Here is a 22,687-nt window from a genome sequence, read left to right on the forward strand (position 1 = left end):
GCCATAGCCCAAGAGAAAAGAATAACTTCTAAACACTGAAAGATAGTATTACCTCCTACCCAACTATTATCCATGTTGGGGCACATTCCTATAGCAGGGAGTCCAGGAAAGTCCAGAATGGTTTATCTACAATCCCAGCTATTAAAAAAAATCCATACCATCTTTCTCATCATCTTCATTGTTGTGATGATTTAATTTGTAGCTGCTTTCAGAATGAAGATTCTTCAATCTTCATATTGACATAAGCAACAGCTAGATATTCATAATCCTTTGGAAAATAATACGAGCAAGAAACTTAACTTTTCCATCTAGTGAATGATTTCCTAAGTCTGTAATAATGTACCAATCTCCTGAAGAAGAGAGTGAGTTTTAAGGAACAACAAATCACAATTGCTACATTTAACACTTGTACAATTTATTTAATTAAATCAGCCATTATACACATTGCAGCTATGTGTTGTTAGTGTATTTTTTTCCTTTAGCTAATACATGCCCTCATAGATATATTCAATTGGTGTTATCACCATGGGAACAAGATGCTGATTCATCAACTTAAAATTCACTTTTTTTCTCACAGTATTCAAGTTTTTTGATAACACAGCAAAAAACCAAAATCAAAAAAGGTGAATAACCATTATGTTGTTACACAGACATCATCTGCACCGCAAGAAACACAAAAGAAATGCTTTTCTTGAGCTCCATTAAAGGTCAATCAATGCTGTTCTTGACAAGAAGAAAGCCAGGATGTGTCTTAAATGTTCCACCCTAGACCTCTCTCATTTTGACTGCCAAAGAACACTTTATTTTCTATCTGACTGCCAAAAAGTGCTAGTACTGGAGACTTAGAAGCTTTGGCTTTTGAGCAGCTTTGCCTCTCAAGAAAGATTTGTTTGTTTGTTTTTTTCCCCCTCTTGGCATTGTTATTTTAATGATCAAATGCCATTGTATGCAGCCTTTGTTTTTTTTTTTTTTACTTTTAGAGCAAGAGTGAATCATTTTTTCCCCCACAACAGGAAAAGACCAGATAGAATTAGAAAATTTTCAGTCCCTGGAGGATTGACTCATTTCCCACCCCCCTTCAACTTTGAATATACTTTATCTAATAACTGGTTGAAAATGTATACTGTTTATATGTAGATATTTGTGTGTGTGTTTTGTGTGTGTGTGTGTGTGTGTGTGTATATGTGTGTGTGTGTGTGTGTTAAAATACTACACAGCTCCAACCACTAGAAGAATAAGGTATAGGACATGTAAATTTCTCAGGTTTTATATTCCCTTCTTTGAATCAAACAAAATATGCAGAAATATTCTTGTAAGTACCATGTTAGCCAAAAATGTAAACAAAAAATCAAAAATACTAACCCAAATCAAATCTTTTGAACCTCATTACCAAACAGAAAACAATCTCATTTTGAAGTTCAAAACTGATCGCTCAGTGCTAAGAATAAGGATAATAAGCTCTTAATATAATTATAAGAGGATTTTTGTTTTGGGGTTGAGTTTTGTAAATGCCACATGCATGTATCTGGGAAGAGGCAATCCAGAAAATTTTAAAAAACCAAACAAATATGGTGAGAATTTAACTGTATGTCTAGAAAGTAAACCTTGTTTTCCACTGAGTTATCTATAGTGCAGTGGCCAGCAAAAGGTACCACATCAGTAAGACAATGTGATTTACTAAAGCAGTGAGAACAAAAAATGACTATATCTATTTAATACACCCTGCCCATGAGTCCCAAATTGGAAAGATCTTAAGATTCAAATGTACCATAGGATGTAGTTTAGCTGCTAGAGATTTGATTATTTAATCATTTTCTTTAGTTCTCCAATGGTTTTATCCCCCAGAATTCTTTAAGTGGCAGTTAAGAGTCTTAAAGTGTAGCTGGGGCACAGCCAATGGGCACTTCACAGTAAAAGGCTGTACTTGAAAGTGATCATCACCTGACCCTTACAGCCCTTCATGGTGAGAGATCATTAAGCTGGAAGTCCTATGGTCAAGGTAGCTTTTGCACAGATCTGTATTTTTAGTTGATTGTGTTAGCAATATCTTTATTAATTATTGTTCAGCAATTTCTATAAACCCTTTATTCCAGGATAATAAGTGTAGTCATGGTAGACATTTTCTTTGAAAGTTTTTTAAGTTCAAGCACTTTAACTATATTCAATCTGTGTAGGTATTTTCATCAGAATATCAGAACATGAAGAGGCCTGCAGATGGTGCTGTCCAGATCAAAAAATTCTCATGGAAATAGCTGGAAGCAAGGGAACAATTGAGGTGGCAAGTTCCCAGTACAGCATAAATATAACAATTTAGTGGGTAAACTATCCAGAATGAAGGATACTATCTTTGGTCACAAATCAGCTTTGTGATTTTTGTGACTTTTTGGTCACAATTAAAAACAAAAGGAAAAAAAAGAAAGGGTGGGGCGGGGAGCAGGAAGGGAGAGAGGGGAGGGAGGGGAAAGAAAACCAAAGTCACTGTGTGATAAAAATAGAAATGCCAGTATATTTCATTAATTAGGGAATTTGTGATCACTACACCTCCTGAAGAAAGTGAAAGCTGCATATTAAGTGGGTATGTAATTTTCTTTATAAGATGTGGGTAGCCCCTCATTTGGCCTCATGCTTCCAGTCCTCCCTACAGAAATGTTTAAGAAATTGCTGAAGGTCATGCTGGAGGTCATCTGGTTTTAGTGCTTCTGGTGTATCTTCCATCTGTTCCAAGTGAATGTGTTTTTCATGCTGGTCTTTTACTACAGTCCTCTTTTGTCTCTCTGCTTTATTCATTGTTGTCCTGAAGGAAGAAAGGAAAGAAAGAATTACTCTCTCTGTGTGATTCTGTCTCTCTGTAGCTGTATCTCTGTCTCCTTCTCTGTCTCTGCCATTCTCTGTTTACCTTTTCTCCCTTTTATCCAAAGATAGCACAATTTAGTGGTAACTACTGATGACTACACTGGACTTGCCTGAGTGCCAGAATATTTAAATTCTAAACAGACTTGACTATTAACTTAGCTGTGTTATCATCAAAGAACCACTAAAATTTGACAAGACTTCAATATTCTTTGCTTCTCAAATGAAGGAAGTGAACTAATTTCATGTTCTCTAAATTTTTTTTGAATTTGGAAAAATAAAGAATATGCTCATAAACAAATGTAAAGGAGCCAAACCCCACAAAAATGTTTCCTATATCTTCAGTATTGTTATGTATATGTATACATATATATGGGAATGTATATATAGATATAAATATATATGGAGAGAGAAAAAGAAGTATGATAATATGGGTACATCAATATTAAAACCCACACATATCTTCTAACCTAAGAAAGGATTTCTGAAAAGATTGAATTATACTCCAAAAGACAAAGACTCTAGGTCTCCATTTGCTGAAATGTCAATTGCCCCTATCTTGTACATTGTAAATGAAGAGCAGTTTTATTCCAATAGAAGACACAGAAATGGAGTGAAAACAAGGTATGGAGAATAGTTCAGTTTGTGAGGAGATAAGGATGAGATCAACGTGAGCAGGAAAGTTAAGATTTTAATCATTCCTGCAGGACAGGTGGACCCAGAGAGGTATATATACATAAAGATCAGCAAAAGTAATCTTTGGAAATGGATTGAGTTTATTCTTTAAGCTAGGAAAATCATGATTATTCACTTCATTCAGGGAAAAATCAGTCATTTCATTTCTGCAAATGAGCTTAGATCTAGAGGAATCCTTCAGATAAGAAAGAGAAACTGAGTGGGATTCCTAATAGGTGATTCAAGCGTTGGAATAGTAAATGAATGCTAGTTGTTTCTGGATATGGGGAAGGAGTTGTTTTATCACAGAACAGGTTTTAAGGATTATGATTTTGGTAATATATATAGGCCCAGCATATTAAGTGGGAAGATTGGTTCTCATCAAAAGAGTAATTTTGAGAATTAGCTAGTTGATTGGCATCAGGTAAACTTACTAGCACAAAGAGATTGTGGGAGAGAGAGACGGTTCAGGAATTGGAGTGATACAGACCTCACCTAGAGCTAAAGAAAACCATTATAAAGACTGTATAAGATGAAGTGTAGAATAAGCCAGTGGGATGTAATCTTTGGGCTGGTCAACTGGAAAAACTTCCTTCTTTAGTGATTTTACCACAGTAACTATAAATCTAAGGAAAAGGTTTAGAATAATCTGGCCAACTTGCATCTTTCTCAAATTTAAGGACCCAAGAGTTTGGGTTAGCTTTGGGTTAGAAGTCGATCTGGACAAGAATGAAGTGGACAAGACATTATAAACAAAGGAAAAGAACTAATTCATTAACGATGAAAGGAATCAAAAAAGGGCAAATGTAGCTTTTTTTTATTTTCATGAGAAAACAGGGTAATTTGGCAACTTTCCCTTGTTTTTATCCATTTAAACAGGGTATCATAATGTGAGGCCAATGCACTTATATTTTTAAAAATATCTTAATAACTTTTTCAATATAATAGAAATTTTTAATCTTATTCATTTTATGCATTTCAGAACTTTATTCTGAGGAGCCAATGTTTCATCAAACTGCCAATGAAGGACAGTTAATAATTCTTCTCTTTTATATCCCTGCATGCTTGGGCATAGGGAACTATATCTAAAAGGTAGTATCATTTAAATATGACAGCTAGGTAAGGGATAACTTGTGTCTTTTTCTACAGGGACATCTTCATTTCATCTTCACTGAAGGAACCTTAAGAGAAGTGTAGTTTTTGAGATATCCAAGAGAACAGGTGAATAAACCTTGGGAATCCCATACAAGAGTATGGAGGAGAGAGTTGAAAAGGGAACACATAATTACAGGTCAATAATATAACAATGTTTAAAGTTATGGCCCACCAATGGGCTATTCACATTTTATTCTACACAATAGTCTCCTTTATTTTTGCTGAGGTCTGTATCACTCCAGCTCCTGAAGTGTATCTCATGCACAAACCATTTTTCTGTGTTGATCAGTTTACCTGATGCCAATCAACTATCTAATTTCGTACAAATCATTTAACCTTACTTGGTCTTGGCTTCCTTCCTTATCAAAAAGATATAAAGAGGTCATTTCTAAAGTCTCTTCCAAATTTTAAGATTCTATGTGAAGGGAGGAAGAGAAAAAGAGAGATTACCTGGGTTTCTCCTAAATGGTCTATCTGAAGAATGATAATCTTAAAAATTCCAGAAATCCAAATATTTTTCTTGTGGGGGAAAATTTTTTAGGGAATGCGTTTGAATTCATTTTATTTGAAGTTAAAAATATGTAAAACAGCTATTGGTTCCAGTCCAGTGGACAGTATGAATTCCAACATTGCAACTACTTTACTGGATTCATTATTTGCTCTAATCAGGACCTAGTGATATAGAAATAAAAACCCTGTGAGATGTTTGATAACTGCTGCTGCTTTCTGCATTTGACTGAAAAGCAGATAGTGAGGGAGCCTCCAATTTCTTCCTGCAAATTTGGCATGCTTAATGGGTTTTAAATATCTACAGAGAGCAATGGGAGTTTGAATAGTACCTTTCTACTGAGGTAGAGGAAGTGGTTTATTAATCTATTAAAACTTACATGAACTTCCCAGCATTAAAAGAGAAGTTAACTCACCCAGCAAAATATAGTGATTTGTCAAAGGCTTATTGGTGGATCAGTGACTAAAACTGGAAAGTTTTAAAAACAGGAAAGTCAGATTCCAAAATGACTGTTCATGGTTCTGAGCACAAATATTGCTTTCTGATTTTATGGGCTGTTTCTGGCAATACAATCTTCAATTTCTGTTCATTATCTCTGAATGCAGTCAAATATCAAAGGAGAAATAAAAATCAAGTCCATGCTATTCATCACTCATGCAGAGATGTTAAAACATTAATTTAAAAAAAAAAAAAGGCTACATACTTTACAAAACCATTATTTAGGAGATCTTCCAATGAACATTATCTCATTGTACCAACAGGGCACTGTAAAAAAAGAAATATGGGGACACCTAGGTGGTGCAGTGGATAGAGTACCAGCCCTGAAGTCAGGAGAACCTGAGTTTAAATCTGGCCTCAGACACGAACACCTCCCAGATGTGTGACCTTAGGCAAGTCCCTTAACCCCAATTACCTCAGGGGGGAAAAAGATATGGTCCCACTAGCAATTTTTAATATTTTTTTAATTTTTTATTTTAAAATATTTGTTATTAATGCACACAATATTTTTTAATTTAAACATTTATTTTGCTTTGGAGGAAATAAATCACTCTCCTGTTCCTAATATCTGCTGTGTACATTGAAAAAACCTTCTATGGGGAAAAAACACAACTTTTAGTCCCTTTTAGGGGACTGACATGTGTCAAATTTAAGCTTCATTTAAGAAAATTTCCCTGGAACTCTTGGATGTGGTAAATGGTTCAGAGATTGAGAAAAGTTTGACATTGTTCTGTGGAGAGAAGCTGCTTCCGGGATTGAGCCTGGCTTAGGTGAGTCCAGCATAGAGCCCTTTTGTTGGAAGGGAAGTCCTAGGTCACTAACAACACATGAATTTTCTACATCACTATATATGTGCCTGTTTCCTTTTGTAGAGTGCAAGCTTCTTGATGGCAAGAATTATCATGCTTTTGTCTTTGTAACCCCCACTATTTCCACTTGACATATTGACTTACAAAAGCTTGTGATCTAATGACAGCATTTTATCCAGAAGCTGTGATGTGAAGGGCCATCAGCAGATTTGGGGATCAGATGTTTAGGCAAGGTCATGAATACTGACTCTAGTTCTTTCTACTGATATGACCTTATATGAAGCCATTAAAACTCAGAATTCCCATCTCCCTAGCAGTAAAATGGGCATTATAATGCATTCCCATCTTATACTTTGCCAATCAAAGCACTATAGCATTGTAACTTTTATTATAATTGTCCCACCACAAAAACCTTTTGTATATTGTTAGTTGATTAATATTTCCCTATCAAATCAAAGCACCATACCATGCCAAACCAAACCTTTTAATAACTGATCCATCCTCTTTCATGATTTCATTTTCTACTAAACTAGGTAGATGGACTTTCCCATGGCTACCTGCATAACTCAAAGCCTGAAATAAAAATGTAATGCAAAACAAAATCCTATTATTAAGCCATAAACTCCTCAAGAAAATTGAATGACAATTTTTAATCCAGATTTAATATGAACACAAATACTTGAAAGGAAAAATAATTGGCAAGCAATTAAAAAAAAGTTTGGGGTTATACTGAAAAACTACATTTTTAATCAAATATAATGTTTTCTTCGCAGCTTAAAAAAAATAGTGAATTCCAATTGCTTTGAATTTGGAGGGTAAGGAGGCATAACAGAGGCATGGAATTTACCAATTACTCCACAACTCCCTATAAATGTTCATAAACACTAACAATTATGCTTTGACTGCTATTTCATTTCCTCCATCTTCTTTGTGGTGATGTAAATGAAAAATGAAATAACCAAAAGAAAAAGAAAGCCAAAAATCAGTATCCTGTATGATTCACACTTTGATAATCAAAAGTTTGCAATGATTCCAGAATGTCAGTACCTGAAACAAAAATTTCTCCTACCCAAAGTTAAATTAAAAAATTAAATGGACACACCATTTATGTCTCCCTCTCTTCACACATGATCTGTTTATAGTAGAGGGAGAACACATATATATTTATTTTTCAACTAGCTTTCTTTTTGTTGGCTGAGCCATAAGTGCCTACCCAATAATTATTGTAAACTTCATAGAAGAAAAGACAAAAGAATACTCTGGCATCAAGATTCCATATGATAATACTTAAATCTAATAAAATGAAATACAAATAAAGTAGAGTTTGGAAATGAAACTAAAAGAAACATTTAAATATGAAAAACCAATTAGTGTCTAGAATAGATTTTCATACAAAATTCATCTTTGAAGGAAATTCAGTAGCCAAAACTAGCATCCTTCCAGATTGGTTTTTTTTTTTTTTTTTAATATTTCAAGAGGTTTAACATAGAAATTTTTTGTAAGGAAATGAATTCTAAAACTTGTAATTTATGAAAACTAGAAATTATAGAATTTTATCTTTGCTTTTGATTTTTATAAAAAGTAGGTGAATTCTTATTCATCAAAACCAGAATTTGATGAATCTTATTACTTTTTATTTATGCATAAAGAATATCCATTATTTTACTTGGTTCTTTTTTTTAGAAATATCTAAAATTACTACGAAAATTTAATTTGCAACATTCTGTGAAAGTCCTCCTAATCAAAAGCATCCATTTAAAGTTACAATTATGGGCCAAAAGAATTGATAACATATGCCTGAATAATATTATATTGAATGATTATCAAAGAATTAGACATACATATGTTAAAAATAAAATACAAACAATGGTGATGCTACTATACCTCTTCAAAGTCATCTTTGGCTGATGGAAGATCAGTAGCTAAACTAGCATCCCCCAGATGTTTCTCCATCCTTTCTCCATGTATCATGGTTGTCTTAACAACTTTGCTGACCTTACGGCCTTCCACAGGCTCAGACTGAAACTGTGAAACATTGGGCTCAGAGAAAGTTACCTAGTAAATGGAGAACAGACAGGATACAATTTCAATCTATTATACTATGCAATTAATTAATATGCATTTATGTCAGTTCCTGAATAAGTGGAAAAAATTCACAAGAGAATCACCAGAGCATTTCAACCTCAATCATTAGTAAACTTAAGACCAATTCAAAGTAAAACTGGCTCACAGCCTCTCTTAGTGAAAATGCTTTCAATAAAAAAATAAAGGGGAAGAAGATGATCAAAATAGACACTTCTCTTAAGTTTATATAAACTGCTTAAGGGTTAATTGACCTCAACAAAGGTTGAGTTTATATAGCAGTAAAAACCGCCATTTACTTTGGTGAAAGAAATTGGTTGGTTATGTTGTAGGAAAGCATGACCATTAAGCCATTTGTAGACTTGCTACATTTTGGGGTATAAATTTGTTTTTTTTAGTGTTGTGTGGATATAATACAATATTCTCCGAGAGTTATAATTTTGGCTTAATTCCTATGCCTATGAGAAGTGGAGAAAGCTCACTTGCTTTAAAAATAGGACAATTGGTCACTCTGACAACTGCTAAGAGCCTCAGGAAGGACATGAATAGGACTATGATTTCCTAGATGAGATAATTTCCCTCTGCCAATAAAATTTTCTATGACTTAAAAATTATTACTCAGCCAATAGAGATGGGGTTTGAAGCCAAGGCTATAAAGACAATTTTATCCATTATGTTACACTGAAATTTTAAAAACCAACAATCCATAATCACAAATAATACTCAAAATGTTTTGAAATCCTCTTGGGATCCTTTGATTCCCCAGGATCAAAATCTCTTTGGGATCCTTGGAATTCTCTTAGGAATAGTTTACAGCAGTTTTGAATACATTTATTTATCAAAAATAGCTTTGAAAAGACAGGTATTTCACAAGAATCACTGATGTATATGTGTATAATTTTATGATGTTGTTTACCCAATAAACTCCATAAATTTGATTTCAGTTCTTTCTTACGTTTCTACAATCAGACTATGACATGAGTAGAGGATGGAAACCAAATTATGAAAAACAGACAATGGAAAAATGAGAACAAATCTGTCTTTATTAAAGTTAACACAAAATGGCTCTTCCACAATAATATGAAAGCTATTAAGAGTGTACTCTGCTCAAAAATATACAAGACAGACAGGAATCAATCTCAATGAGTCCTCTCTCCCAGCTCCCTCCCTGATTCCTCTGAATTCTTTTTCCTATTTTTCCATATACTAAGTTATCTTGGGATACTCAGAGTAAGATATACTTACCTCTGACTGTTCACTGTTGCTCTTCAACACCACGCGTTTTATAACTTTGGAATAACCATCTCCTTCTTCAATAATCACAGGCTCTTGTAGAGTTCCACACGTAGTAACTTCTTCTTTTTCTATGCCCTCTGGGGATAGGTACCGTCTAATGACCTTTCTGGTGACCTGTAATTATCATTATCATGATTGCATCTCCATTTTGCTTTAAAATATTGGATTATGAAGAGGTCTTTAGTGGGGGAAAGGTATGAAAAACCCAAATGATAAGGTAAGAACAATCATACCTTCTTCACTACAGTATGTCCATGTTCATCAACATATTCTTCTTCTGTCACTGTTTCTGATGGTATGTCAGGCATTTCATTTCCCTAAATAGTCAAGAGAACTATGTCATACAGTGTGCATTTAAAATAAATTACTCCCAACTGCTTAAAAATAAAATAATTCAATTAAAGGAGTTGAAAAGCATCACTAAAGTACAAAGACTTGTAAGTAGTTTAGTTATAATAATTTTTTAAAAAGGGCATGCAAAAGCAAAACCTAGGTTAAAGAAAAGGAACAAAAACATATAGTGCTCATAAGATTGGTGACTTTGAAGATACCAGATCTTACTAGTCCTCTGTCATATGACATTAGGGAAACAGTTAGAATTGCAGGAATCACTCATTACATTTCTTTTCAAACAAAACCTGTTAGCATGGTAGGATCCATTTTCAAATGCCCATGCGTTATTCAGGGAACGTGCTAAACCCTCATTGCTGCAGGGGCATGGGTCACTCTCAGAAGGTAACCTGGACAAAGCTCCTGATTCGTGCAACAATTTCACAACTTGTACCTGTATTATCACCCGGCGATGAACAACCCTGGTGGTTACCATAGCATCCTCATCTGAGCTGTCATCCAACTCACCTAATTCCTTGGTGAGCTCCTAGTGGAACCAGGGAAACATGGCTTTGTTTAATACACTAAACATTATTTAGCTATTGGTTTCTGCCTGAGTTCACATTTGATTTTCAAAGTGTTTATTCAGGGCTTTGATTTTATGTCTTTGCTTGGGAAAACTGCCAAGAACCATAAAGTGATTTCTCATTGGCATATAATTGTATATATTTTTAAAAAAAGGCAACTGTAGCAATGAATGTTCCCAGGAAGAATTTTGGTTTGGGTTATGGTGACTGATAAATGCCATCTTGAATCAAGCTATTACTCTGAAGGTTGTTATGGCATCATCTGTCAAATTCTGGGAAGAAGAAATGACAGCTTTGCTTTTGTTCAGAGCTACTATGTTATATGAATGTGACTGGATGAAAACCTATAACTAAAAATGACATAATTAATATTTATATTGGGCCAGATGCATACAGATGGAAAATTATTAATTTAAAGAATAGTAATTTCTGGTAGAATACCAGAGACAGCATGGTAAAATTTTTAGAAATTTGAGCTTTACAGTGGCATCCTTTCAAAGAAAGGTGATGTAGTTCAATGTATAGGGAACTCAAAAGTAGCATTCAAATCTGAATTTTTCTGAATTTCTCTCACTGAATTTCCTCAATATTGTGTGGCTTTAAGAAAATAGGTTTGCTGAGTGGATGCCCATCAACTGGATAATGGCTGAATAAATTGTGGTATATGAATATTATGGAATATTATTGTTTGGTAAGAAATGACCAACAGGATGATTTCAGAAAGGCCTGGAGAGACTTACATGAACTGATGCTGAGTGAAATGAGCAGGACCAGGAGATCATTATATAATTCAACACCAATACCATATGATGATCAATTCTGAGGAACATGGCCATCTCCAACAATGAGATGAACCAAATCAGTTCCAATAGAGCAGTAATGAATTTAACCAGCTATATCCAGAGAAAGAACTCTGGGAGATGACTATGAACCATTACATAGAATTCCCAATCCCTATATTTTTGTCTGCCTGCATTTTTGATTTCCTTCACAGGCTACAAGTACACTATTTCAAAGTCCAATTCTTTTTGCACAGCAAAAAAACTGTTAGGACATGTATACTTATACTGTATTTAATTTATACTTTAACATATTTAACATATATTGGTCAACCTGCCATCAGGAAGAGGGGATGGGGGAAGGAAGGGAAAAACTGGAACAAAAGGTTTGGCAATTGTCGATGCTGTAAAATTATCCATGCATATAACTTGTAAATAAAAAGCTATAATTAAAAAAAAAAAAAAAAAGAAAGAAAGTTTGCTCCATTTGTAAAATGTATGCTGAGTTGCTACTTAATAAATTTTCATGATGTACTACTGAGCCCAGGAGAATATTTTAAAGCTGTAGAAAAATATACTAGATGTGATTTGGGTAATATAAGAATTTCCTAATGTGCATGACATCCCAAGACAATAGATTTGAGGCAGCAATGAATAATGAATATCATTTTAGGTCAAACTGATATTTTTATACAAAAAGAAACTGAAGCTTGCAGAGTTTAAATGTCTTGTCACAGAACACACAAGGTAATAGCAGAACTAAGATCTGAATCCTGGTCCTGTGAATCTACCTATACCATTCTTTCTAATAATGGAAATACATTATTTCCTATAGTGTAATGAATTATATTTTTTAGACAAAGATAAGCTTGAAATTTATAATGAATGAATATCAATCAAAACAAGACCTGAGAACCTTTAGTTACTCTGGAATTATTTATTCAGGCAGGCTAATGCTAGTGGAAGAAAGTATAGGCCTTGGACCCAGATGGGTTGAATTCTCTATAACCTTGGGCAAGCACTGAACTGTCTTCTTCGGTCCTCAGTCTTTTCACCTTAAAATGAGGAACCGGCTGCTAAGCTCTCTTCTATCTCCAAATCTATATTTATGTTACCTGTGCTTCTCTAATCCTGTATCAGTACATTTCCAGCGACAAGGAGAGAAAATTAGAATACCTTTCCCCTTCCTCTAGCCTCTGTTAAGCTCACTGAGGAGAGGGACTGTTTCTCTTTTGCATTTGCATCTCAACATAATACCTGGCACATGATAAGCACTTAGTAAGTAAACTGCTTGTTGACTGTTGTAGATAATGATTTACCTAAACCACAAGATACCAGAACAGATTTATTTTTGTTTAAAGGTTCTGTTTCACTCATCCAATTTTGTATAACAGGTAGTCCTTGAGTTGGCTATAAGAAGCAGGGTATTTTGAGATTGAGATTATTCTAGAATTTCCTGAAAAATAAATAATCCTCAAATAAGGCATTATAAAAATTTGTGAGAGGAAATTAAAGAAAAAAAAAAAAAGCAACCAACTATTATTTGAAAAAAATTCCCCATTCTTTGGTATCCACATTTATGAATGAGGATTTCAATTTTCTAATCACTATTGAGACCTCAGAAAATGTAGATACTTTATTTTCTCCACTATGCTGGAAATTCAAGGTGCCCTGCATGGAATAAATGCATTTTTCTACCTGACTATTAGTAGCAAATCATTCCCTGGTGTGGATCTGCAAAGAATGAGGATCTCTATTTTGTGTCATAGAGTTTCTTCCTCTTAGTCCATTTTGACATATAGATGAAAGAGTAAGATTTATCATTTTAAAAAAATGACCAAGGTCTATTTATTCTAGCACTTATACTCTTATTCTTATAGTATAAAGTATACCCTGTACTCTTGATGGGCATTCCATGAAATAATTTTTTAAACCAGTTTGCAAATTAGAACATCAGAATCATGGGATTGGAATTAGAAATATGTAGACATATTTTAATAATTGAAAACATACTTCAAATTAACATTTGGAGACAAGTAGACTGAAATTCAAATGCTATTTGTTTACTCTTGGGAATTCAATATGAAAGATAAATTCTATGAATGGCTGTAGTTTTCTAAACTCACAGACTCAGACTCCATAAGTGAACTGAACTCCTTGAGAATAGTTTCTTTTGATTCCAAGAGACTTGTGATGGAGAGAGCCATATGCATTCAGAAAAAGGACTATAGAGACTGAATATGGATGACAACATAGTATTTTCACCTTTCTTGTTGTTTGCTTACTTTTTGTTTTCTTTTTCATTTTTTCCCCCTTTTTGATCTAATTTTTCTTGTGCAGCATGATAATTGTGGAAATATGGATTACTTGTTGTTTAAGAGGAATGGGGTAAAAGGAGGGAGAAAAGATTTGGAACACAAGATTTTGCAAGGATAAATATTAAAAGCTATGCATATATTTTGAAAATAAGCTATTATTAAGAATAAATTGAGTTGGAGGAAAAAGGAAAATAAAAAGCTAAAAAAAAGAGAGAATACTTTCTTTTTGTAGAATAATCATCATGAAATTCTTCCATGAAGCAATATTTAATGTACAAATTAATGCCTAATTGTTAGTAAAATAATAAAGATATTTCAATTACAAAAAATGAAGTTATGAAGAAGAATAAATAATGCTCTGGTTAACTTTCAAGACCTATTGGTCCATGAGTGAAATAATTTTTCTGAGGCCCAATGGAAGCCTCTGTTGCATTTTAGACATGGGGTTTGGGGTCTTGTTCTCCCACCTTGTTTTCCCATTCTATCTCTATACCAACATTGAGTTTTCAGATGTCCTACTTTTCCACACTGAAAGCATCTACGAGTCTCTCTGGAAGTCCCTTGCCAAGAGGGACTCTGTCTTCTCATGTTTGGATTTTGGGAAGTCTGCATCATAGCCTGGCTATAAAAGGCACCTGTGCCCACTGTGGCACAGCGTCTTATGAGCTCCTCTAAAGGAGCATCCTTGCACAGTCCTAGTATAATTCTTCTGCAAACCTCATTAGCATTTTCCTTAGCAAGTTGTCTTATCAAAATGTCTGTTATTGCATTTTCTCCATTTGTTCTTATGATAGAGACAAAATTTGGGGCACTCTGTTTAAGATCTAGAATAGATCTGCTCCTTTCAGACCATCATTTTAAGCCTATACATTTTGTAGATGAAGAAATGCTGACCAGAGAGGTTGAATCACGTAGCAGCAGAATTAGATAGAACTCTGACCGAGTTCTTGCTATCAGTCAGTGGGCACTGAAGATTATGAGTATTGGTACAAAGAATAAATTCACAGAATTCATATCCTAATTAGTGAAGATTTCAAAATAAAGACCAGATGACTACTTGTTTCTGATGTTAAAGAAAGGATGGGTTATTTCAATTCTGATTTTATCTATAATTGTCCTGGTATTGAGAGACTAACAATGCTAAATTGGTTCTAGAAAATTGAAAAGCTATGAACCATTTCCCTTGTTCCTTGGTTTAATCTTGGTTTAGAAAATCTTTGTGACATAAAATAATGTCACAAAAAAAGGGGGAATCTTCAGATGGAAAAAATAGATCTCTTCCATAGTTTTTTTAAACTCAATTACAATTTTTTGGAAGATAGATAAAAGAGGAATTCTGTTACCTTTTCAAAAGATTCCTCTTCAAATTTTTCAAGTTTCTGTGTTTGGTCTTCAGCTGACTCTATAATGACAAGACTACTTCTCCTTGGAGAGCTCTCATCCTTATTTAAAAGGAACTCCTCAGGTTCTTGCACAATGGGAGATTCTCCTTGATCATTGGGTACTGGGGTTGGGATGTAGAGCCTCTCTTCTTCAAAAGTTCCAGTAATTTCTTCCGGTGTTTTAAGGAGGAAACCAGTTAGTTGGGCAACTTTTCTTGGTTCTTCCTGTTCAGTTCCTGGAGTAGTGACACTGAAACAGAGAGAAAAGAGGTAACCACAAAGAATATCATTAAAAAAAAAAAAAAGTAGTGAGGTGGCAGAGTGGATAGAATCTTGGATTTACAGAAAACCTTTAAATCCTGAGTTCAAATCCATCCACAAATACTTACTATTTGTGTATTTGTGTCACACTTCTGTGTGACCCTACATAACTCACTTATCTCTGCTCTGTTTTCCGATCTACAAAATGAGGGTAATAATAGTACCTACCTCACATGATTGTTATGAGGTTCAAGTGAACTCTATTTGTAAAGCAGTTTTATCATCTGAAAAATGAGCTAGAGAGGGAAATAGCAAACTACTTCAAGTATATTTGCCAAGAAAACCCCAAAATGGGTCAAAAATATTGGTCTTGACTGAAAAAAAAAAAAAGGGAACTACTATTAACATGATGCCTGACATACAGTAAGCAGTAGGCAAACATTAGTGATAGCTATTATTTATCATCATCATCATCATCATCATCATTTCCAATGCTCACATCCCTTCAGAGTAAGAAAAGATCTCCATTTTCTCTGACAATCTATGGTATACCCAATGGTTTTTTCCCCTAAGAACAAAACTTTAAATTATGCCATAATTTAATTTTCTAAAGGTAACAAGGTATTGGTATTTCTTAAATCTGTTAATCTCCTACATTAGTAGAGTGTTCTTTAGTATAACAATCTTTCCTTAATAACTCTATCATTGTCGTAAACATTAGTTCACAATAATACAATGATAACTTCAAAATATACCAAGCAGTGTATCATTGTTTACTCCCTACTAAATGGCCACATTCGATTGTGAATTTTATAATTGTAATATCTGCTATAAATGTACTCATTGCCAGTCACCTCTTTCTAACTGCTTTCAATAAGCTATAGTACTGCAATCAATAAGCATCTACACTAAGCACTTACTTTATATGCTGGAAATACAAGGACTGAACTCAAGGAGCTTAAATTTACTAGAGCAAGGCAATATGAGACAGACTATTTAGGGAAGCTTCATCAAAGAAAAAAGAGCTAAAAACGAATAAGATTCAAATAGGAAAGAGAAAATAGCTATTTTTTGGCATGTCCCAAAGGGTTTGTGCTGGTTTTTAAAAAGAGAAATAAGGTCAGATCCCTTAATCACTCTTTATTCTTAACATTTACTATTATCTGTATTCCTAATTTGGGCATTTAATCACATAGTTCCTTGTTTTGTTGCTCTTTCCAATTTTTGGAGCATAGGAGCTAAATATTATACCTTTATAATATTCCATTCAGCACCCAACTGTTGTATACACAGTAGATCTTGAGTCAATACATCAACAAACAATCATTACGATCTTGCTATATGCCAGATATTAGGGATACAAAAACAAAAACTGAGTTGTCCTTGACCTCATGGAGCTTCCATTCTAACAAGTAAGACAACATTTATATGTGTAATAAATATATACTATAAAATATATTTTAAAAAATACAAGGTAATAATGACTTGAATAAATGATGGCTTCACTGAATATATTTCTAATTGCTACATGAATGCAACTTAGAAGGCACAATGAGCTTTTGCATGTATGCGACTCATAATATTCTTATGGAATTCCAAAAATTATAATTACTAATAAGATTATAGTAAAAATGGGAGCATTGAATCAAAACTATCCTCCCAATCATTTCCATTCTCACATGTTATATCCCTCTAGGGGAACAAAAATGAAATTAGCTGAATGAAAAAAGCAACAGGAACAACATTATATATAAAATTAGAAGAACTGGATTTGAGTGCTAGTTTAACTATGAAATCATAGTTAAACCATACCCTCTCTCTGGACCTCAATTTTGTCATCTGTAAAATGAGTATTTTGGATTAGGTGATTCTAAGTCTTGTTCCAATTCTACTTCCTATAATAAATCTTTGACAAGAAGGCCAATGTAGCTGCAACAAGGCAACTTAAAAGTTAAAAATGAGAATTTAGAGGGCCAGGAATAAAAGTACCAGATATTTCTATGTTATTATTATTGTTATTATTACTATTATTAGATTCCTTTGGACATCTAATAAGCTTTAATTCCCTGTGACTGTTCTAGCACTGACACAGAATAAAGTTATTCTAGCCAATCTTTGAATTGCTGTCCTATTTCATCTTATTCTTAGGGTGTTTTGGTTTTCTTTTTTTAAGGATCATTCCTTTGATTTTCATATCTATACACTTTAAATTTTAGCTATTTAATTCTATTTTCATTTGTGAGTAATTATAAAAATGCTTCAGAGTTACCATCTGTTTTATATTTCTTTTCTTCTTTTCATTTTCAAATTTTCTTTCTTCATTTTTTCTTTTCCTTTATCTCCACATCCAAAGTGGTAGGTGATTATTGCATAGCTAATACTGCAAAAAAAGATCATTCCGGTACTCTCTGTTTGTTCTTTTTCCAATGTTAGATTTGCTTATTAGAATAAGCAATAATGATGCAGACATGTACTGGCTACAAAATATCTGATAACTAACTTCATATAGGACAGGTATTTGGCAATTTAAGGGAGTTTCCTGATCAACTTGATGAGTTCACAGGATAGTGAACATTTATCACTTATTCAGCATTGCTAATTAGAACTGTATTAGTTGGTTGAATGAATTGGTATCATCCTCTTTGTTCTAACCTATGAAATGGGGGAGGAGGGAGGGTTAGTTGTAAAATTGGTCTTTGGTCTTTATCTCTCTTATTGGAAAAAGCTAGAAAAGATCAGAAATGTGATTGGAACTAGGTAAGGGGATCAGAAAGCAAGAAATTTATGCAGTCATAGTTTATGCACAGTCCCCCAACGTACATTTCTAGGAATGTGAATATCCACTTTGGTTAGAGGCACATAGGTGTCATATGTTTTTACCTAGAGTCCTGAAAGAAGAATTCCTGAATCTGGGGTTCCTGGGAAAGGGAAAAGGGATTTCTTGAATACTGCTCAATTCCTACAGAGTTCCAGAATCCAACTTTCTAGGAACAGAAGGGGCATGCTTTGTTTTGTTTTTATTTAGAATAAAGGAAGGAGGCAGCTAGAGGCGATTGTAATTACTGAACTTAGTGAGAAGGAAAGAGAATGTTTTAGTAATCTATAGATAACAGCTAGCAGGATTTAGATTGTATGATCAATTTAAATATTGTGAATCTCAAATGAGATAAGAGGTTGAGGAAATGGAAGTGATCATAGGGAACAAGGATTATTATAACTCTCCATCATGATCAACAAGTTGGAACATAAGACTATTAAAAAGTACTGGAAAAAGTGGTGAGGAGAGTGATATTGCTAAGAGAGAGTCGTGAGTTTGTGTGGGCTAGAAGATGGAAAAAGGGTGGGAAGAAGTGTAAGATAAAAGGTTTAGTAATGGTAGCTCAGGCAATCCAGAATGTTCAATGGAACTGTGGTAAATCTGGAGCTGAATGTTGGGACAAAATTGCGTAAGGAAGCATTAAGTTTGGTTAGTAAAATCCTAGAATCTGGTCTTTTAAGAGGGAAATGGGAGCTACTAGGTAGTACCAGTCTCTAGGACTCTGGAATTCAACTTCCTAGAAAGATAGTTTTTGGCCTCTTAGAAGAATGAATACGTAGGTCTGCAGCTAAAAGCAATAAAGAATGAAGTCAAATATGGAAAAGCAAAAGACCAAGACTTTGCCCTCCACGAGTTATTTGGCAGCTCAGATCTAATGGCAAGCAATCTGAGATTTGTCTTCTTTATGAGGAGTTAAGTTCAACTCCTTAGGATAGTTCAAATAAGACTGCAGGTCTGTATATGTCCGTTGTGTGGAAGTTTCTATCTCTGTGGCACCATTATCTCGTCAAGCAAGTTCCAAACCTTAGAGTCACTTCTTTATTCTTCACATCAGAACTGTAATTAGAAATCCTGGCACCTGTGGCAAATTCAGTTAAGAGACAAAAAAGGGGAGAAAAAGAGGTACCAATAGTCGGACTTACTTTTATTTATTGCAGTTGTGTTGGGAGAGGAGATGGCTCATTCTTTATAATCAATCTTAGTACCTAAGGCAAAGTTGTTAGCCTCTGAAATCTCAATTTATAGGAAGGAGATGGTGGCAGGTAAGGAAGGGAAAAGTAGGAAGGAATAGAGATAGCCTAGCAGTAGTGGAAGTTAGGATTAGGGGTAGCCTGGCAGTAGGGGAAGTTAGGATTAAGTGTGGTATCACATTGGTGAAAGACTAGTAGAGGAACTCCAGGCTGGTGGGATTGTACAGGGTATCAAATCAATGAGATCAGAGATCAATTGAAATACCAAATGTATCAGTTTCTGGGGACCAGGACTGCTATAAAGTGATATGCATATAATATCCTTGGTTTCCTTTTAAATCTCAACTAAATTCCCTTTTTTTTATTGGAAGATTTCCCAATTTCTTAACTTTAGTGACTTCTTTCTCTTATTTCCTATTTATCCTTTATATATTTGCTTTTATGTTTTCTCTTCCATTGGATTACAAACTCCTTGAGGACAAGAACTATCTTTGCACTTTCTTATCTCCAGTACTTAACACATTGCTTGGCACATAGGAGACACTTAAAAAACATTGATTCAGCTCCTGGTAACTCCCTCAGTTCTCTAGGCCTACTTTCCATCTATGAACCAACTATCTATGAACCAATGTATTGATATGTTGTCTCTTCTCATAGAATGTAAATTCTTTGAAGGAAGAAATTGTTTTCTTTGTTATCTCCAGGACAAGTCCTTGGGATCAAGATCTTTTGAACTTAATAAATGCTTGCCAGTGGATTGGTTGTTTGATGAACAATGTATAAAGTGGATCCAAACTTTAAATTAAGAAACTTGAGTCTAAACAAACATTTTACTTATTCCCTCTGGTAAAAACAAAACAAAACAAAACAAAACAAACCCAAACAAACAAACAAAAAAGGTGTTTGTGACACAAACCCATGGCCAAGGAACAAAATCACCTTTGGCAAGGACATAAGTCATAGGAACAATCTGTGGTTGTAGATATATATTGGTTCAAACAGATCTTTCCAAGTTTCTCTGCAAATAAAGACTATTTCCAATATGCTGGAGGCCTTCTTCTCACTGTAATATTGGCTTTAATATTCAATGTTTATTTAATACTTCTATTTCTAGTCTGGGTCTTAGCCACCCTGAAGGGGAGTGATCCCAGAGGAGCAAGGGACCCCTTTTCCTTGAGCACCAACACTCACTGCCATTGACAGGCAAATAAGTACAAGAGTCTGGGGAATGTATAGAACACACTGCTTTTTCTTCTAACCATTTTGTGGCCCCATTTGGGATTATGTTGGCAAAGATTCTTTCATCAGTTCATTTTGCAGATGAGAAATTAACTGGACACACAGTGTTAAGTGACTTGCCCAGAGTAATACTGCTAGTAAGCATCTTAAGGCCAGATTTGAAATCACAAAGTTGAATCTTATTGACTCCAGGCCTGACTCTATCTACTGTGCCACCTAGATGTCCTATAACCATCTCAGGAAACAATTTCATTGGTAATGAACAGCAATGTAACTGAAGAGACTGTAATCAAGTTGCTAAAGATCCAGACATGTTATCTTTTACCACCAAAGTCTTTAATACTATCAAATGGCTCATCATTAATAACGGATATGATTTTAACAGTGGAAATGACACATAAAAGATATCTTATGTGTTGTCTCTTCAGAATATGAATTCCTTTAGACCAGAGATTTTCTTACTTATAATTTTCTATCCCTAATACTTAACATAGCATTTTGCACAGTCAGTGATTGAGATATGTTTTTTAATCCATTCATTTTTGGGGTTCCAGTACAAACCTCAAGCTATGTAATTCATTCTTTTTCTATGACCAGTTCACATTTTTTGATTATGTATGTCCTTGACAAATGTCACCCTTTAGGGAAAAAATCAACATACTGTCTCTGTTGCTTCTCCATTTGTCTTACCTACAATTTTGATTATTTAGAAATAAGTGTTCTAAAGTGTAAATCTGAGCATCCCCTCAAATTCCACTAGAGTCCTATGAATGAATCTAAAGATAAATCTATAAGGGGCAGCAAGGTGGTGTAGTAGAGCGCTGGCTCTGTGTTAAAAAGATCTGAATTCAAATCCAACCTCAGATGTTTGCTAGCTGTGTGATTCTATGCAAGTCATTTAAAACCTAATTGCTTCCTCCCAAAATGGTAGCTCTATGACTTCATTTCTGGTATTTGAGAAACCTTCTTTTGACACTTACAAGTACTCTTGCTGGTGATCAATGGGAGAAACTTCTTTCAAATCTTCAAGTTTTCCTGAGAACTCAGTTTGCATTCGTTCCTTGTGAATTTGTTGAGTGAGTTCTTCTACTGTCAACTCTCCCTCAGTTTTAGAGATGCTATCCTGAAAGGAAGAATAGCCAACAGAAATGTCCTCTTCAGAGACAATAGGGGGATGATCAGAAAATGATTCATGCTCTTTAGAAACAACTTGCTCCCCTTTCTTGTGTGGTGGGGTACACATTTCTTCCTGAAGCACCGAAAACCCTGTGAATAAGAAAAGAAATTGAGTTATTGAACTGAAGGAGATGGCACTTCTACACAGCATGATCAAGTTTTTCTCAAACAGGTTCAATGATTCAATTTACATAAATTAAGTATCTGTATGTAGAATACCATGTTGACTGCTTGTAGACCCAAAATTAAGATGCTTCCTAATCTCACAGAGCTGCCAAAGAATAGATTCACAAATAAGTATAGTCCAAAATATGTATGCATCATTTATTTATAAAATGTTATAAAGTCTAAGCATTGGAAGAGCAGTTTTCCATTTGGAACTTTAAAGGATTTTTCATAGGGATGAGGAAGTGACTACAGAAGGGCATGAGAAACTGCATAGAGATGGGAAACTGAGGCATGCACAGGGTATGGTAAAAGTAATCCACTTTAGCTAGATTGTAGAGTATATGGAGGACTGTTGTATGAGATGACGGAGATAGGGTAATACCAAGTTGTAAATAACTGCCCCCTTAATAGCAGACCAAATTGTAAAATGTTTATGAGAATATCATTTCTGTTTAACTATCATACAACATCAAACAATCAAGAATGTCATTAAATGTATGCTTATCATAAATATTATTTGATTACTACAGTATATTTTGCTTATGAATCTTCCTTCAGTATGTTCA

At 34.3% G+C, this 22,687-nt stretch overlaps 1 protein-coding gene across 1 annotated transcript in view; it reads right to left on the reverse strand.

Annotated features, from left to right (window-relative positions):
• Nucleotides 1–394: 394 nt before the first annotated feature.
• ANK2 (ankyrin 2) overlaps nucleotides 395–22,687 on the reverse strand; it is a 381,624-nt gene continuing 359,331 nt past the window's right edge. Inside the window, exons 44-51 of the mRNA XM_051967124.1 lie at nucleotides 21,758–22,043; nucleotides 15,231–15,519; nucleotides 10,658–10,750; nucleotides 10,107–10,190; nucleotides 9,823–9,987; nucleotides 8,380–8,550; nucleotides 6,977–7,068; nucleotides 395–2,794 (exon numbers count right to left, since the gene is read on the reverse strand). Coding sequence (XP_051823084.1) covers nucleotides 2,611–2,794; nucleotides 6,977–7,068; nucleotides 8,380–8,550; nucleotides 9,823–9,987; nucleotides 10,107–10,190; nucleotides 10,658–10,750; nucleotides 15,231–15,519; nucleotides 21,758–22,043 — 1,364 coding nt within the window. The 3' untranslated portion in view covers nucleotides 395–2,610. The remainder of the gene's footprint in view (nucleotides 2,795–6,976; nucleotides 7,069–8,379; nucleotides 8,551–9,822; nucleotides 9,988–10,106; nucleotides 10,191–10,657; nucleotides 10,751–15,230; nucleotides 15,520–21,757; nucleotides 22,044–22,687) is intronic.

This window comes from Antechinus flavipes, chromosome 6, assembly GCF_016432865.1.
Source record: "Antechinus flavipes isolate AdamAnt ecotype Samford, QLD, Australia chromosome 6, AdamAnt_v2, whole genome shotgun sequence".
Lineage (NCBI taxonomy): Eukaryota > Metazoa > Chordata > Mammalia > Dasyuromorphia > Dasyuridae > Antechinus > Antechinus flavipes.